The sequence below is a fragment of the Sciurus carolinensis genome, chromosome X (genome assembly GCF_902686445.1).
Source record: "Sciurus carolinensis chromosome X, mSciCar1.2, whole genome shotgun sequence".
NCBI lineage: Eukaryota > Metazoa > Chordata > Mammalia > Rodentia > Sciuridae > Sciurus > Sciurus carolinensis.
In genome coordinates this window covers 40864485-40882306 of record NC_062232.1, presented here as the reverse complement: position 1 = coordinate 40882306, position 17822 = coordinate 40864485, and the positions used below count along the sequence as shown (strand labels likewise).

Genomic DNA, 17822 nt, shown 5'->3' with positions numbered 1-17822 from the left:
TAGAACTCTTTTTCCTGAGAAATTAGAATCTCTTATCCTCAATGGAATGGATTTTTAGTTGCTGGAAGCATATCCTCTCTCAGAAAAATTGACTAATAGATTAACATCTCACTCTTTTTTGCCTAGACCTCTGACACCTGAGGCATAAGTCAAAATGGGAGGAAATTAGGGGAGTAGGGTAGGATCCAAAGATCATTTCAAAGGCACCAAGTCTGAGCGCTCTCAGGGAGATTCTCCCCATCTGACTGGGCCTCCTGGAATTGCACCAAGCTTAGGAAGAGTCAACTTTCTGAGCCCCTTCATAGTGACCAAGGTAACCAGCTCATAGGTCCCTGCTTCCTGCTTGCTTTGTATCTATGCCCCACCCCACCCCAGCCACCAACTTAGGCTGTTGTCCCATCATTCAGAGAGTGCAAAGGCACACATGGAGGCAGAATGTTTGTATGTACCATGCTGCCAGATGTTATCTAAAGACCTGATAGATTTGGAGGCCTTGGAAAACACAAGGGAAATACACAGAAGGTGCCAGGTCATGCAGATGAGGCACAACTACATATATGGTAGCTCCACTGAATTCAGTCCTACACCAGCCCTCCCAACCTCAGCATCCATAACATCTCCAACTGCTTTGTTAATTACTTACCCTATATTTTATGTTTTACTTGTCCAGGCTGATACCCATGTTTGACCTATAGTCTGAATTTTCTACCTTCTGGCTTCATTTCTAGGCCTCCTATTTATGACTTGTTATTAACACTGTGTCTTTTCAAACCAATAAATTCCTAAACAATCCCCTTTGGGGCCTAGTTCTGGATTATTTTGCCTATACCTTTCCTGGAAAGCAACCTTGAGGGGACCTGGCCCAGACAGAACTGAGAACTTGGCAAAGAATACCCTACACCATCACTCCAGGGATTATTATTTTGTATGTTTTTCTGAAATGTCTTTCAAAGTTGGAGGGTTTGAAAAGGGAAAATGTATTCCAAGTTCATGCTCCGTGTATGAGACTGAAGATAGACTGGAAAAAAAATCCCAGCTATCTTTGTAATGTAATGCTGCTATAATAGTTCACCAACACACAATTTTAGTGGCTTAACACAACAGAAGTTTAATTCTTGCTCCCTAAAACCAATAGTGATATTCTTGCCTGAGGTGGCCTCCTTCTATGTCATGACCTTACTTTTCTCTAGATCCTCCCTATTCCCCTTCATTTAGCTGAAAGATGGGGGAAGAGCCCATGGCCATGTTGTAACTCTCATACCCCACTAATAATTACTAGTTACCCGAATGGAGAAGTGGGAGAAGCACTCAGATCAGTAATCTGTGACTGGGCAACAGCTCCTAGCAACCATTCCACACCATGGAAACAGATCCTGAATCTTAGGTGGTCACTGAGCCATATTAGGCACACCTTATTCCCTTTCAAATAATCAGCTTCCAAAGAAATCACAGCAGAAGATAAAATTGAGATTTTATCAAAAGTTAGTGAGTTAATATTTCCTTAAAAATTAAAAACAAACTCTTTTAGTACCTGAACATTTGCCCAAAATGTACAGTGGACTTGAGAAGTCTTACACTTTTTCTTGGTGCATAAATATTAGCATCCTCAAGAATGGAGGAAGGAAGGGACTGTATAGAGGGAAAAGAGGGGTGGGAGGGGTGGGGGGAAGGGAAAAGAATAACAGAATGAATCAAACAACATTACCCTATGTAAATTTATGATTACACAAATGGTATGCCTTTACGCCATGTACAAACAGAGAAACAACATGTATCCCATTTGTTTACAATAAAAAAAAATAGAAAGAAAAAAAAATTAGCATCCTCATCCTCACCAACATTTAATAATTGAACATAAAGGCTTAAGGTAAAAAAGTACATATATTAAGGGCATAAGTCTGTGAGCTCTCTTTTGGTACATAAAAATATTTCAAATATTTCAATATTTGAAAAACACTGGTATGTAGACAGAATATCTGTATGCCCCAACTCCAAATTCATATGCTGAAATCCTAATTCTATGTGAGGGCAACAAGAGATGGGCCCTTTGGGAGGTACTTAATTCATATGGCTAGGACCTTCATGAATTAGATTAGTGCCCTTATAAAATGGACCCCAGAGAGTTCTGTTTTCTGTCCTGTGAGAATACAAGAAGACAACCATCTGCAAACTAGGAAGTGAACCCTCATTAGACACAGGATATGCTGCCACCTTAATCTTCAACCTCCTAGCCTCTGAAAGTGCAAAAATAAATGTTTGTGTTTAAGCTTATCTGGGTCTATGAAATTTATTATCGTAGCCTGAGTAGATTAAACAATTATTAATGGAGTGACTGTTATTGTGGGATTTTAGACAAAGGTATATTTTTCCTGCTTATAAGCTACTCTTCTGGATCTAGCAGCAGGGATCTGCCCCTCCTGGGTAGCATTTCTGGGGAACATGAAACCAGGTGTACTACTTCTGGGTGGTCAGAATGAGGAGAGCCCCAGGAGTCTGGAAGCTCTCATTAGAGAAAACTCCATTTAGGTCTTCCCCATGCCTGTCTATCCTGTGGCCCCCTCAAGTGTAGTAAATACCCTACCCTCACCTAACTGATGGTGAACACTAGATATTTTCATGCAAAGATGTCTCTTCAGTCACAAAAAAAGTGTATATATATATATATATATATATATATATATACAATATATATACATATATACATATACATATATATAATATACATATATAAGCCACATATCTGCTCTCCTGATCCATGGACTGTTTTTTCCATATTTAAACCCTGAAACGAAATTTTATTTCGCCCTCACCATGGAGAATCCATTCCCATTAAGTAGTAAGCATTATAAAATTAAATGAGTATTTCCTAGGGGGAGATGTGTTAGGGGGCTTCCTGCATAGAATTTATCTGGAAAATCCCCATGAGACATTATTTCTTTTTCTGAGTCCTTCTTTCCAGTCTCCAGTGATCAGAGCCCCCTCCTCTCCATCCCCACCACATGCACAATTTCTCAGACAGTTTTTCACTTTCTTGGCTTCAGTCTTTCCCTTTGGTATCTTACCTAAGACTTCTCAATCTCTCTATTTGCTATTGCTGGAACACTTAAGCCTCTTCTGGTTTCTACCTCCAAATCTGCACACTCCACACACTACTGAAAACTCCTTTGGGAACTGCAACAGGCCATTAATTATATTGGGGTAGATGACTTTGTACCTAACCCCTCTCTCCTCCTTCAAAAATTCTTCTATTAACAGAGCTTACCCACCTTTGTTTTAGGGTATTAAATATCTAATTTTTTTCTGCTATCCATACAACACAAATTATCCTAGCATTTTTCAGCTTATTTGTAGGGGAGACACCATGTTTTTGGGGGTGTTCTATCTGTAGAAGTCATTCAACTGGACACTGTCAGATAGAGAGTAGGAAGTAAATACAAATTAAGGACTAAGGGTAATGCAAAACACATATAAAACTTGTCAAAGTACCTGCTCTTGTGAATGGGCATCATTGGCATTTGAAACTGATTAGTTCATAAGGGAATTCAAACATGCAGTGTTTTGTATACTCCAGTCGTCACAATTGGACAACTACACTGAAGCTATATTAGATGAAGCAGTATAACACTGGCACACATTAATTTAGAGAATGATTCATTTTATAATGGGTTTGTGACTAATATAAAAATACGAGATTTACATATGCATTTGTAACACGAAGAATATGAACAACTATGACAAGGGCAGTTTGTTTGAGTTGGGTCATGTAAAAGAAATAAAAGAATAAAACTTTGGAAAAAGTCATTTCTTCAAGTAGGATTTTAACTTAGGTAATTCTTAGCTCCTGAGTCACTACAGTTCCTGCAAAAGTCAAGGAGTTCTGATCTCAGGGCAGAAAGAGCTCAGGTACCAGACAACAGAGGTGTGGGCTGGGTATGCAAAACAGATTTTCTCAGCCATATTTTTCAAGTGCAAACAAAATCAAAGGACAGAAGAGCTGTATTGAGAACCGAACTCTCTAAACTGCCGTAAAACCAGAGACATTTTGGAAAAGATCACCAATGAGAAAAAAATACTAAAGCTTCCCCTAGAGAAGGGATAGTTCTGTTTTGGAATACGCTCCAATGGGCCTAGAGCCAATTGTGGGCTACTCCTTCCAACTCCACATTCCATTCAATGACATAATGTTGGCAGCTTGACCTTGGCAATAGTATGAGCATTTACACCATGGGCATAGGCAAATGACATAAATCAGGATTTTTCTGCCCCTCAGAATTGTTTTATCAGCACAACACTACCCCTAGGTATGTGTTTATCTAGGAAGGAGACAGGTCTACCCCATGACAGCCATTTCAAATGCACAGTACCTAGCCACCCAGTATCTGGAGTGGGCACCTATTGATACTTTCTGTTTGCAGCATCCCCACTTTCCTTCTTGTCACAGCATCCCCTATTCTTTTGGTTGGTCCTGTTAGTTCATTTATAAATTTCTATTTTACTCTATGGACTTTCAGTGGGCCCACTCATACTATGCTTAAAGAAAAGTAGGCCACAACTGTACAAATTAAATCCAAACTGGCTGCTACATCAGAGCATTTTTGCTAAATAACAAGGAAAGTTATGGCTCTCCCATCTCCCATCAACCTTATTAGTACAGGTTACAGCTCCTGAGCACCTACTCTGTGCAGGTGCTTTAAATGAATTTCTCCTCCAAATCTTACAACCACTCCAGAAATTGAATATTATCATCCCCTGCAATACATACACACTTCATACAAGGGAAACTGAGACTCAGACTGCTAAGTGAATTGCTAAAGGACACACCAAGTCAGAGCCTGAGCCAAACTTTGAACCCAGGTCTGTGTAAATGCCATGTTCATAACCACTCCACTACTCTTCTCTCAATACATTTACCAAGCATCATGGTAATAAACATGGGAAGACAGAAAGTGACTTGGGGACTGCTATCCTCTTTTGCCCAGCCTCAGTCTCATTATACTTCAGACAGCGTGTGGCGAGAGTGCTGAGGAAAAAAAGCCAGCTGACGCGTGGGATTGCCAAGCAACAGCTTATGAAACGAATTCAAACCATGGCAACCAAACACTGCGGACCCAGCAATAGCCTCATTTCATTTACAAGAGTAAGAGGAGGGCTTTGTCAACAACTGATGAGATAAATAAGACTACTGGCTACACAAGTACACAGAATTGTCTGATTATCATCATCATCATTATCATCATCATCATTTTAAAGCACACAATACCAATTAATCCTTGAAAATCATTCCTTTTTAAAATACAGAATTAACACAGCATTATGCCACATATAAACTGTATACATACATATTCTTGGAAAATGTGTATCTTTGATATCCCAAATCTTAACTGATTGCCCTTTAACAGAGCTATTCATTTGCGGGGAGGGGAAAAGGTCTAACACAGTAATATGTCTCATTTAAAATCGATTTATTTAAAATGCACCTTCTAATTAATTCCTCACAATAACACTGTGTGCTCAGTATTGCTTTTTCCACTCCACAGGCTAGGAAAGTATGATGTGGGGGTTTTAAATGAGTTTTCATGGGGTCCACATTTAATAAAGCACAGATTCAGAACTCCCTCCTGCTCTTGAGTCTCGGACCCCTCTGAGAATATGATCACAGAATCTGCAGTTCCTCTCCCTTGAAAAATGCACAAAAAAACACCTGGAACACTGTGGTTTGCCTGTAATTCAATGGGATCTGTGGTTCCCCATGATGTGCATCCATGCAACTCAGCTGGAGGAACAATATTCAGTCACTTTTAACCATAATACACAGCACTCTTAGGACATTTTTGTTTTCTTTAGCAGTTACAGGAAAGTCTCCCCAAAATTCAGAGGGTTTTTAAGCTAGAAGCCATGGAGTGTTAGTAGTTGCCAGCAGAGAAGAATGAACATTACTGAATGGTTAATAACTTTGATCTGCTCCAATTTTACTCCTTCAAAATTCAATTCTGACATCATCCTTTGCTCGATGCACTGGCTAGGTACCCATCCACCAGAAACAGAAGAACCTGATGTCTCTCCATGAAAAGCTGACCCCAGAGCAAATGGCTGTGTCTCTGAGTGTGTTGGGCCATTTTGTTTGTGATCTGGACATTGTCTCCTTGCTGTCAGGAGATCTCATGACGGTTTCAGTAATGGGAGGGATGGGATCTTCACATGACATTCAAGCCAGCAAGGCACTGTCTTTTTTCTCAGAGGCCCTAAAATGTTATTTTAAGGTCCCACACCAGGCAAACTCTAAGTCTTTAATAACACAATACAGGATGGACATGGTGTCACATGCCTGTAATCCCAGCACTTAGGAGGATAAGGCAAGAGGATTGCAAGTTGAAGGCCATACTTAACAACTTAATGAGACTCTTAAGTTACTTAGTGAGACACTTGTCAAAATAAAAATAAATAAACAAAAAAATAAATAGGGCTGGAGATGTGGTTAAGTGGTTAAGCCCCTTGGGTTCAATTCCTGGTACCAATAAATAAATAGAAAGATAGATACATAAATAGATACATAGATAACATAGTATAGGCCTCTGGATTCCAACTCTTCCTGTCCCATAGTTGGTGCCCAGTTTTCCATGAAGAGCACAGATTCTCTTTTGTTCTCTTGCTCCCAGGGCCCAGACTAAAAACTATCTATCTGAATGGCATTTTTGGCCCTTTAGGATATATCATGGAGATATTTGGAAATGAAATGGAACCCAAATCCAGTTGGGGAGTGGGAAGAGTCATGGGGAGAGCAGTGAGGAGTGGAGAGGAGAGGGAAAGAAGGAAGGAAGAGAAGGAAAGATAAAAGAGGGAGGGAGGGAGAGGCACTGAGATTCTCCTCAAGGCTTCAATGCAGTCTGAAATGCAGACTGAAGTCCCTTGGCCTTGAATGTCATCAGTTTCCCTTTGCCTCCCTTTCAACACTCTGTTCAGTATGTGGGACCTTTATCTAGTCTGGGATGGCTGGAAGTCCCTTGGATGGGTCACATATCCTTCTGTGCCTCTCAGTAAGCCAGAGGTCCTTATCTTTCGGTATTTACAAGACCTAAGATCCTATGACTCAAAAAGCCTTTCATTCAGTTCTATTTTCTCACCGCAAATTTTCTAAAATCTCTTCTGTAACTCAAAAGCTGATCTTGGACTCCTTGATTCAATTTGCATTTCTGCTGAAATAACTCTACTCTCAGGCTGGAGCCTTGGACCTGCTGTGACTGCAGCAGGGTCAGGAGTAAAGGGCAAGCTGGAACTGGGGGTGAAAAACAAAGGTTAATAATTCACAGTATCATGCTTTCACAAGAAGAAAAAGAAATGTTTGTCAATAAAGAGAGAAAAGTTCAAGAGAGAGAAAGGTAGATAATAAAAGTGAGCCTACCTATTCTCTCAAATAAATCTATAAGATAATAGGGTTGCACATGAGGACATGAGAATCTCAGAAAATAACTTGGTACACAGCTAAGAATTTTAAATGGAGTATATTTTCTGACAAGCCCTATGCTAATAATCATCATGACCTAACAGTTTCCTTGGTCTTGACTCCCATCAGGGTGGAAGGGGAAAGAGACAGTCCTGCCCCATCCTGAAGTTATCATGTGCATGTCATACTAGAATCTGGAGTATAAGACATCTTTGTGGGTTGGGTCCTGGATCTGGTTGTCTAAGTCCAAGATACTATGAGCATAAGAAGAGTTACATGCAATTGGAATGGATGTTATCACCTATCACTCATGATGCCATCTTCCTCTAGATATGCATGGATGTGCAGAAGAGTTACCATAGCAGATCTGAGACTTGTCTTTAGAAAGGCATGCTTTCAAGACTGGTCCATGACTGGCATCTGGGAAATGTGGTCCTTGTATTAGGCAGAATATAAGGTCCTTCAAAAATGTCTGCATCCTAATCCCCAAAACCTATGAATGTTACTTACATGGTAAAAGGGATTTTTAAAATATCTTTATTTATTTATTTATTTTCATTTGGTGCTGAGGATCAAACCCAGTGCCTCACATGTGCTAGGTGATTATTCTACCACTGAGCCACAACCCTAGCCCGGTTAAAGGGATTTTGAAGATGTGATTAAAGATAGGGACTTTGAGGTGGAAAGATTATCCTGAATTATCTGGGTGGGCCCAATCTAAAAAGGACCCAGTCCTAAGAAGTGAGAGAACCTTTTTCAGCTGTGGACTTGAGGACTCAACTCATTGTTCTGGCTTTAAAGGTGGAGGAGGGACCACAAGCTAAGGAATGTGGTGGTCTCTAAAAGCTGGGAATAGTCCTGGATTTATTGCTAACAACAAAAGGACACCTTTGGGCAACTAAATGAACTTCCTTTTGCAAAGACATTACTCATTTTCACTCTTGGGGAACAGTGTGTCTCTTCATAGCAGGGGAAGAATATAAGAAGGCTTTTACATGGACTTCTCTGGATGCTGTGTTGTTTTTTTCCTCATTGATCTTATCGTATATCCTTTTGCTATAATAATCTAAGCCATGAGTACAACTATATATTGAATCCCATGAGTCTTTCTAGCAAATTCACAGAACATGCGGGGGGTCTTGGAGCCCCCAAATGATGAGAGATCACAGCCCACATTTCAAGTGACCAGTAAGTTCCAAAGTGTCTCAGTAGGTGTGATCAGAAGACAAGTCTTTACATTCCATGTCTCACTGGGGGTTAGTGACAGGCATAGAGCCAGGGCATGACTGGCTTCCCTGTTGCTATGCAACAGCAGTATCTTCTAGAGCAGAGCAGGGTGCAAACAGGAATTGCCATGTTCCACCACAGCAGAGGCACGCCTGCTCCCTCTGGTGGTCTTTCAACAGTGGTAACCAGAAATGGAAATGGGAACTTGCCCTTGTTGATGAGAAGCAAATGTCAAGGCCACTGGCTGAGTCATCCACTGAATGTAAAAGTTAAATTCCAACAGAACTTCAGACGCAGCAATGCCACTTTTGGAATGTTTCATCTATTCCTCCTGGAAATATGTCCTGAGTTCAGAACTGTATCTAGAAAATATCTGGTTGGATGGTAGAATCTGGTGGCATGACTTAACTGTTCTTTCCCTTAGAATGGAGACCCTGAATGTGGAGGGGAGTAGCCTCCTGAAAGGGAGTCAGAAAACCTATGAGAAGGTGTAATATGCTATGAGTGAAACTACCTCTCTTTTGATCTCCTTTATATAACAACACCCCCCCACCAAACAGCATTCTGTCAAGATGAGGAGCTGGAAGGGTCAATAGGAACTTAAAACTACATAAGGTAAGTGACCAGCTAAGTTGGTTCATTCATTCCATCATTCCTTCATTTATGTAGTAAGGCAATTGAGCCAGCTGCTATGGAGTACAGTGGCAAACCAGTCAGACATGGTCCCTGCTCCCATGGAGTTCCCAGGCCAAAATAACCCTCCTACCTGGTATCACCATGCCTCTCCTGTGAATAACCAATATGGAATCTGACCATCAAATCAGACCTAGATTCCTAGTTATGTCTGATCAATATCTACAACCTACCACTAGATGGGCAGGACATGGTCATCTGACGCACTCATGTTTAATCCTCTCCCTGGAATCAGAGTATCATTATCCCCTGCCTTACCCAAATTCTTCTAAATGGCCCCTCAAATTTTCAGAAATCCTTTCACTAAGAGTCCTGCATCCCTAATATGGAAACCAGAGCTCAGCCTAGAGGAGAGGCTTCAGCCCTAGGCTGTACCAACTGGATGTTCCCCATCAAGATTTTGGATCAAGAGAGAGAATCAAATGTTTAGTGGAAGCCACCTCGTGATGGTGCTAAGATCATGGCTGAGCTACTGAGTCTTCACAGGCAGCTACAATAGATGTCATACTTGCATGGTCCCAGAAAGCCTCAGCAATGTCTGCTCCCAGAGGAAGTAGGATTGCCCCAACTTCTGAGGCCTAATCCCCACCCTGCAAGTCAGATTTTCTGGCCAATTGGGAGGTTCTCTTGAACTATCTTTTAGTTGTTTTCCTTTAAAATTCCCTTCTGCTTAAGAAACTAGAAGTTTTTTCATTGCATGTAACTAAGGAGTTAGGTAATCCAAAGATAAACAGACATCAGTCAATTTTCTGTTTCTTTTTTGTCACTGTCAGACTGGGGATCAGTAACACCTGGAATCAAAGATGACTAAAAATAAGGGTTCTCTAAGCATCATTCAGTTACCCATTCATAATGTTATTTATTTCTTTAAACCACTTTTTATTGTGAAAGTCCCAGTTCCTCCATCCCACTAAAGTCTGAACTCCTACACTCAATTACAAAGAGGACAGAAAACATGCAAACAAGCATCTGCTTTTTAGCATTGATGTTGCTGCAAGGTCTATGCATCACCAACCACAAGATGGCGAAAGAGATTATCACATCCAGCCAGCTTGTCTTCCTCAACCTATTTCACACCATCTAAGTAGAACATTTACTGAGCACATACTGTGTACTGGGCACCATTCCAAGGACTTGAACACATGAAATCATTTAATCTTCAAAATAATCCTATGAAATAGCTACCATTTCACATATGAGCAAATTGAGGCACACAGATATCTGTCTCATTTAGCTTTTATCTATCTTCATATCATTTACATATATCTATTATCCATCTATCCACCATCTACAGTTGTACATTGCTCAACAACAGGGATACGTTCTGAGAAATGCATTAATAGCCAATTGCATCACCATGTGAACATTAAAGCATGTACTTACACAAAGCCAGATGGTATAGTTCAATCACTTGGCATGGCTTTCCGATGTAATAAACATGACATGGGGCTGCTGTCAGTGACAGATTATACTGTTTTACAGTCAACTTTCTTTATAAGTAGGAGTAGACTCTAAAATAACAATAAAAGTGTTAAATGCCTAAACTAGTGACATAGTAATTTGCTATAATTATCAAGTATTACATACAGTGTATGATTATATGTGCTGCCCTTTTATCCAGATTTTAGCAGTTTCTTTGCAATAGCATCACCACAAAGTAATGTGTTGCACTGAAAATTTACAATGCCTATGACATCACTAGACAAGAGGAATTTTTCAGTTCCATTACAATCTTACAAGACTACCACCATATATGTAGTTTGTCAGCTAAAACATTATGTGGCATCAATGTGATATTGATATGATAGTCATTGATATGGCAACATATCTTTGGTATCTTTTGACTTTGTTTTTAACTATAAAAGTAATACGTGCTCATGATATAAATATTCAAATAATAATGATTAGTAAAAATTAAAAGTTCCCTCTTCTCCCTGCTCATCATCCCAGTGGAACTAGTTAATAACCAATGTTAGCAATTTCTGGCATATTCATCCATAAATAAGCAAGCACATTTTATACACACTGTATATTACATACAGAGGCCATATTCCACACACTATTCTACAGCATGCTTCTGATTAGCATTGTATCTCAAACATTAAATGTGAGCTGGGACTGCTCTTGCCTCTAGCTCTCAATTACAGGCCTTGAGTACGATACTGGTTGTACTCACCTATGTACTAGTGAGCAAGTAGGGTTGTCTGGTACACCAGATCAGATGACAGTGAAATGTGGGACAGCTAGAGAGCTGGCAGTCTACAAGGTGGGGAAAGTGTGATGTGATGTTAGGTATGTCTTTTGAAGGGCCTCACCTCTGATGTATTCAGGCCCCTAGGCCAGGTCTCAGAGAAAATTTTGATTTGGATGCAATCAACATTCACAGTGTTTAGTACACTGCAACTGCCACTTTTTATCTCATGTAATCAATATGGAATTTCTGTGGGAAGGAATTAACTATATCCTACAGCCTATGAAGCTGAGACTCAAAAGAGCTTCATCTACATGTTAAATGCAGACATACAGCTTTTAAGAGATAGAACCAAAGCCAGCTCATTTTTTCTTCCCATCCAGGTACTATCAACTACACTCCAGCAAGACTTCTTGGAGAGAGTAACTTGGACCTCCACACTGTTCATCGAGTATAGGCTTTGCATCCCCTGTACCTCTCTTCTTCCTCCCCTATCTTTCCCTTCATCCATGCAGGCATCCCCCCAGCAATGTGGGACCAGAAGCCAAATGGTTGACAAGTCCAGAAATGTTTCTGAGGCTATGTAGTGTCCCACCACAGTGGGGTCCTGGGAAGCACAGGCAGGAATTAAGATACATCATTCCAGTAGTTGAGCCTGATCCCAGCCTGTCCCAGTCTCCCCTCCCACCCAGGTCCTGCTCTTCCCACCAAGGATGAAACTCCAGCTTCATTTGTGGGCAGGCCTGCACCCCAGATCCTGAGGGAGCAGCACACTGTTTTGGCTGTATCCAAGGCCACTCAACCTGAGGTGGCACCTCCCCTTGCCCATCTTATCAAGTGTTCTTTGGAGTCGAGTCCAGACCAGCTCCTTGCCTCCTCGTCAGACTCCCAAAACCAAGGGTAGGATGAGAATTTGGCAGCTGGCCTTCTGTCCCAGTAGATGCTGAGCAGTCCATGGGTAGAACTCAGCTCTTCCTGCCATGGGGACAAGGCACCACAAGGATATATCTAGAACTGACACCACTGGCTGAGAAAAGGACCTAAGCTATGGGAAACAGTCCAAAGATCCTTAATCCCTAATAGGTGGAAGGAGAGGTGAAGCCTATGGAGCTACCACCAGAAAGAGAAGGTTGGGCAGACTTGAGAAGCCTCTGTGAACATTTGTGCTGAGGGGCTGGTGGCACCAGAACGTTGCAAAGGCAAAATTGGGTAGCACAGTCCCACAAGACTACCAGCATGCACTAGGCCACAGCCAGCTACCACCAGGACTCAGGGAAGGGGCTCTTCCTGGAATATACACACCTGCTCTTCATTCCTGCATGCTGACATCTGTTCTGGGGTAAATTATTCCCTGGAACCAGTAGTTGAAGTTGCTTCCCCATGCTTTCAGCCATGCCCAAGACTTGAGCCCCTGTTCTGGGCTCACCCTTTGTGAGTCATGTGGAGCCACAGCATCACTATAGGTCTTACAAACATTAACAAGTATAAGAAGTATATTATGGACAATCTTATATAATGAAATTTTAGATAACATGAACAAAGCACTAGAAAAATAAAATTATCCAACTGAGAAAAAACAGAATACTGAAATAGTTCTTTCTATAAAGATATTGAATCGTTAATTTAAAGCTTCCCTACAAAGAACTCTAGACCCATGGCTTCACTAGCAAACTATCAAACACTTAAGAGAGAGATCAAATGTACTATGACCTCTACCAGAAAATAGAAAATAGAGGATATACATCCCAACTCATTTTATGAGGCTATAATAAATTTGTTACAAGATTAACACAAGGATGGGGTTGTGGCTCAGTGGTAGAGTGCTTGTGTAGCATGTATGAAGTACTAGGTTTGATCCTGAGCACCACATAAAAATAAAGGTATTGTGTCTATCTACAACTATTTATTTAAAAAAAAAAAACCTTGACATGGATAAGGGAAGAACAGTGTAATGAATCTGACCTAATTTTCCTATGTATATATATGAACACACCCAGTGAATCTCACCATCAGGTATATCCACAAGACACCAACTAAAAAAAATCTAAAGTAAATAGAAGGATCAGTAGAGTAGAAGGAATGAGACAAAGAGGGAAATACCAGGGACTGAATTTGTGTAAATTATATTCCATGCTTTTTTAACTATGTCAAAATGAATTCTAATGTTATGTGTAACTAAAAAGAAACAATAAAAAACGAAAAAAAAACCTCAATACAAAGAATACACACGAACATTTACAGGACTATTTCATTTGTGAACAAAACTGCAAAAATCCTAATCATGAGGACAAGGAAGCAGCAATATATCAAAAGGACAATACGTCATGCTTTAAACTGGGCTTATTCTATGAATGCCCCATTGCAGATTAATAGAAAAACACACATCAACAGATACAGAACAAGTGATACAATTCAACACATAGTCATAATTCATCATTAAGTACTTTGTTGTTGTTTGGTTGGGGGTTTTTTTTGTTTTCTTTTTGGGTTTTTTTTTTTTTTTCTGTACCAGGGAATGAACTCAGGGTGCTTTAGCCACTGAGTCACATTCCCAGCACTTTTTTTCTTTTATTTTCAGACAGGGATTCACTAGGTTCCTTATAGCTTACTAAATTGCGGAGGCTGACTTTGAACCTGTGATCCTCCTGCCTCAGCCTCCTGAGCCACTGGGATTACAGGCATGTGCCAACAAGGCCAGCTCATAGTAAGTACTCTTGGCAAACTAGAAACAAAAAGAACATTCTTAACCTAACAGTATCTATATGCAATAAAACACTAGAGAATTCATCATAGTGACATTGAAAATGTTTCCTTTGAATTTTGGAATATGACAAACATGTCTACTAGCATCACTTCTAGTCACCAATGTACTTTAAAGGTCAAACCAGTGTCTTAAAGTAAGGACAAAAAATAAAAGTATAAAGATTCAAAAGAAAGAAACAAAATGGTTATTATCTACATAAGGTATGGTTGTGTATGCAGAAAAATCAAAAGATGTAAACTAGTAGAATAAACCAGTTTAGCAAGGCTTAAAGATGCAGAAATTAACATACGAAAACCACTGTACCAAATATAAACAACATGGAGAGTATTTTTTTTGCAGGGGGGTTTAACAGTGATTGAACTCAGGGGCACTCAACCACTGAGCCACATCCCCAGCCTTATTTTGTATTTTATTTAGAGATAGGGTCTCACTGAGTTGCTTAGCACCTCACTTTTGCTGAGGCTGGTTTTCAAATCATGATCCTCCTCTGCCTCAGCCTCCTGAGCAGCTGGGACTACAGGAGTGCACCACAGCACCCTACATAACATGGACAGTTTTAAGATGCCATTTAATTTACAATAATATCAGATTTAACAAAAGACATGACTTCTTCACAGAAAATTATAAAACTTTATTGAGAAAAATGTAAGTGAAATTTTCAGTGCACCAACAATATGTATGGCTTCAGCTTGTCTTCTTTTTAACTTATGACTGAACATCACCTAAAATATAAATTCAAAAATTGGGTACATTACTTAGCAGAACTTTACTGAGATGACAATAAAAGCACATATATACAAAGGACACTATAGTATGGGTTTTATATGATAAACTAAAACCCGAACTCTAAACACTGCACAGACTTCTATGCAAATGTTCATCTTTAGGCATACCAGCACTAATTTTTAATATGCATCCCTATTTCTGGTGTTATGAGAAAACAGACATTTCAAAATCCAGAATAGATTAAATCATCTAAGCCCATTTAACAATAATATTAAGTAGAGGGCAAAATAGTGATTTTAATTATAAAAATTAATCAAACAAAAACTCTAAGAAGCAAATAAGCCATTCAAGTGTACTGATTTAAAGCACTCTAATAATGATTATTAGCTAAAGTAATAATATCATACTTGAAACTGTTTAAATCACTAAATAGTTCAAAGAACAGCAATTCATTTGGTTGGGCTCTTGTGCAAAAGTGTGAAAATATTCATTGATATAGTTCAACTGCTAAGTGGTACATTTACAGTAGGGTGGACATTCCATTGGGCCCCATTGTGCTGGTGTAATATTCACATCACTCCCTTTCACTCTCAGTAGTGTCCTAGTTTGGATAATAAATTAGTCATACCAGTTTAAGCCACCACAATGATAGATAAAATAAAAAATGAAAGCAGGAAGCCCTGGGTTCCAACTCTAGCACCACCAAAAAAAAAAAAAAGAGGAGGAAAATGGTACAATTTCTCAGCTTAGCTGAAGACATACATACATACATTTATTCATTTATGTTTTTATTATTATCATACTATGGATTGAACTCTGGGCCTCATGTATGCTAGGCAAGTACTATACCATTAAGTAACATCATCCTGGCTCATGAATTTTTAACATACAAAAGCCAAAAGAGAACTTATTTTCTAGTGTCTAAAATATAAAGTAATTTTTCATAAAAAATTTTGGCAAATTAAAAAAAAAGAAGCACTACTGTGCTATCTAAACATCCAAATACTACTTGGATATTTTAAATGATTTTATATACTTTAAAAAGTATTTGATCAATTACCTTGGGTTTTAAATGAAATATATGCCAAATAGTCATAGTTTGATATTTTATAATTCAACAAGTTATCTAATTGTTCTTTTTCCTGAAAATGTCTTTGAATCAAGTATAGATGTCTGAAACTACCTTTCAAATAATCTTTGTATGTGAGATTTGTTATTAAAGTATAATACTGCAGAAAAGAGCAACCCCATGACTTCTTAATGGATAAGGTACCTGTTTCCAGAACTTTGGCACACCCTACATTAGTTGAAATCTTCTCTTTCACATCAGGGCCATCACTACCCTCGCACATAGTGCTGTTCATATTTGTTTCCAGGCAATCAACATCAATTTCAGGTTCTTGTATAAATAAAAAGAGTTATAACATGTTAGGTCGGAATTTGGGTGACTATATGACAGACAGCAGAGCAACTGAGGCAAAGGGCAGCGTGCCCCACAGCAACCAATCAAATGGGCAGGAAAACTCCACAGCCCTTACCTCCACCTGTCACTCAGCAGGACTCCCACCCATTCTGGCCTATATCCAGCTCCCTATCCTGACTTGTGTGTGTGTTGGGGGGTCTCTAGGAATTTTGCCCCAGAGTCAAATTCCAATAAAGCTTGCTTCAGCCGCTTTCTGTCCAATTTATTTGGCCACTAACTGTGCCCGAGCTTACATTTGGTGCTGAAACATGGAAGGATTTTCAGGATTCCCCGCATGGGGGTTGAGATCCACACCCTCCCTCAGAAGAACCAGGAGATTCCGTTCCGTTCCGCTCAGCTCTGCTCCATTCCACTCCATCCCGGTTCCCTTTATCCGGCAACAGACGGGGTAAGTTCCTGGAGTTTTCCCATTTGCCTTTCCAATTTTTACCATCTGATCCACAAGGGTCTGCCCTTTGCACACGACACAGACCCCCCCCATGGAGATGTCCCAGCCTCCAGTTAGCTCCCTGCCCCCCCCATTTATTCCGTTCTAGACCCCCAAAAGTCGAAAGACGTTTTGGCTTTTGGCCCATCCGCTGTTTTTCTGGTGTGCACAAGCTAAAACTGGGATGCCTTTTTCTTCTTCTGTACATCTACCTGGGTAAATTACGTTGGACAGCTAATGGGAAATACCGGGAGCTCATTGGACCCCAAAACTCCTTTGGGCTGTTTCTACTGTAATTCACTACACTGGGACTCCCCCAAGACTTAAGCCATAAACGGCTAGTTTTTTATTTGACCATGGCCTGGCCTCAGTATGTTTTAGATGATGGCTCAAGATGGCCACCAAAGGGCACTCACGACCATTTGCAAGCTTTTCTTTTGGAATTTGGCACTCGCCCCGCCCTTTTTTCTACCTGTTCCACCACCCAAGTTCTCCTCTCCAGGCCAGTCCCAAATCCCACCCCCTCCATGCCCTGGCCAGAATTCCCCCTTCTCTTCCTGTCCTCCTCCTGCACACCCACCCCCTCCTTCTCCTGCAGATGCAGCTCCTCCTCCCCTTCCTCCTCAGAGCCCTCCCATTTCCCTTCCTTCTCCTCCTCCAGAACATCCCTCCACCCACTCCATTCCCTCCTCCCCTGTTAGCACTTGCACACGCTCTCTTCAGACCCTCCCACCGCCTAACCCAGAGCTCTTTCTCCTCCTGAGGTGACTGGTGCAGAGGGCATTGTGGGAATCCAAGTTCCATTCTCACTCCAGGATCTTTCCCAGATGAGAAACGTTTAGGGTCTTCTCTGCTGATTCCTCTACTTAT

The 17822-nt window shown here is 40.3% G+C and overlaps 1 protein-coding gene across 1 annotated transcript in view; it reads right to left on the bottom strand.

The window, feature by feature from the left end:
• Positions 1-17006, bottom strand: part of LOC124971450 (ubiquitin carboxyl-terminal hydrolase 27) — a 53314-nt gene extending 36308 nt beyond the window's left edge. Inside the window, exon 1 of the mRNA XM_047535221.1 lies at positions 16759-17006. Within this exon, the coding sequence (XP_047391177.1) occupies positions 16759-17006 (248 nt within the window). The remainder of the gene's footprint in view (positions 1-16758) is intronic.
• Between the last annotated feature and the right edge of the window lie 816 nt (positions 17007-17822).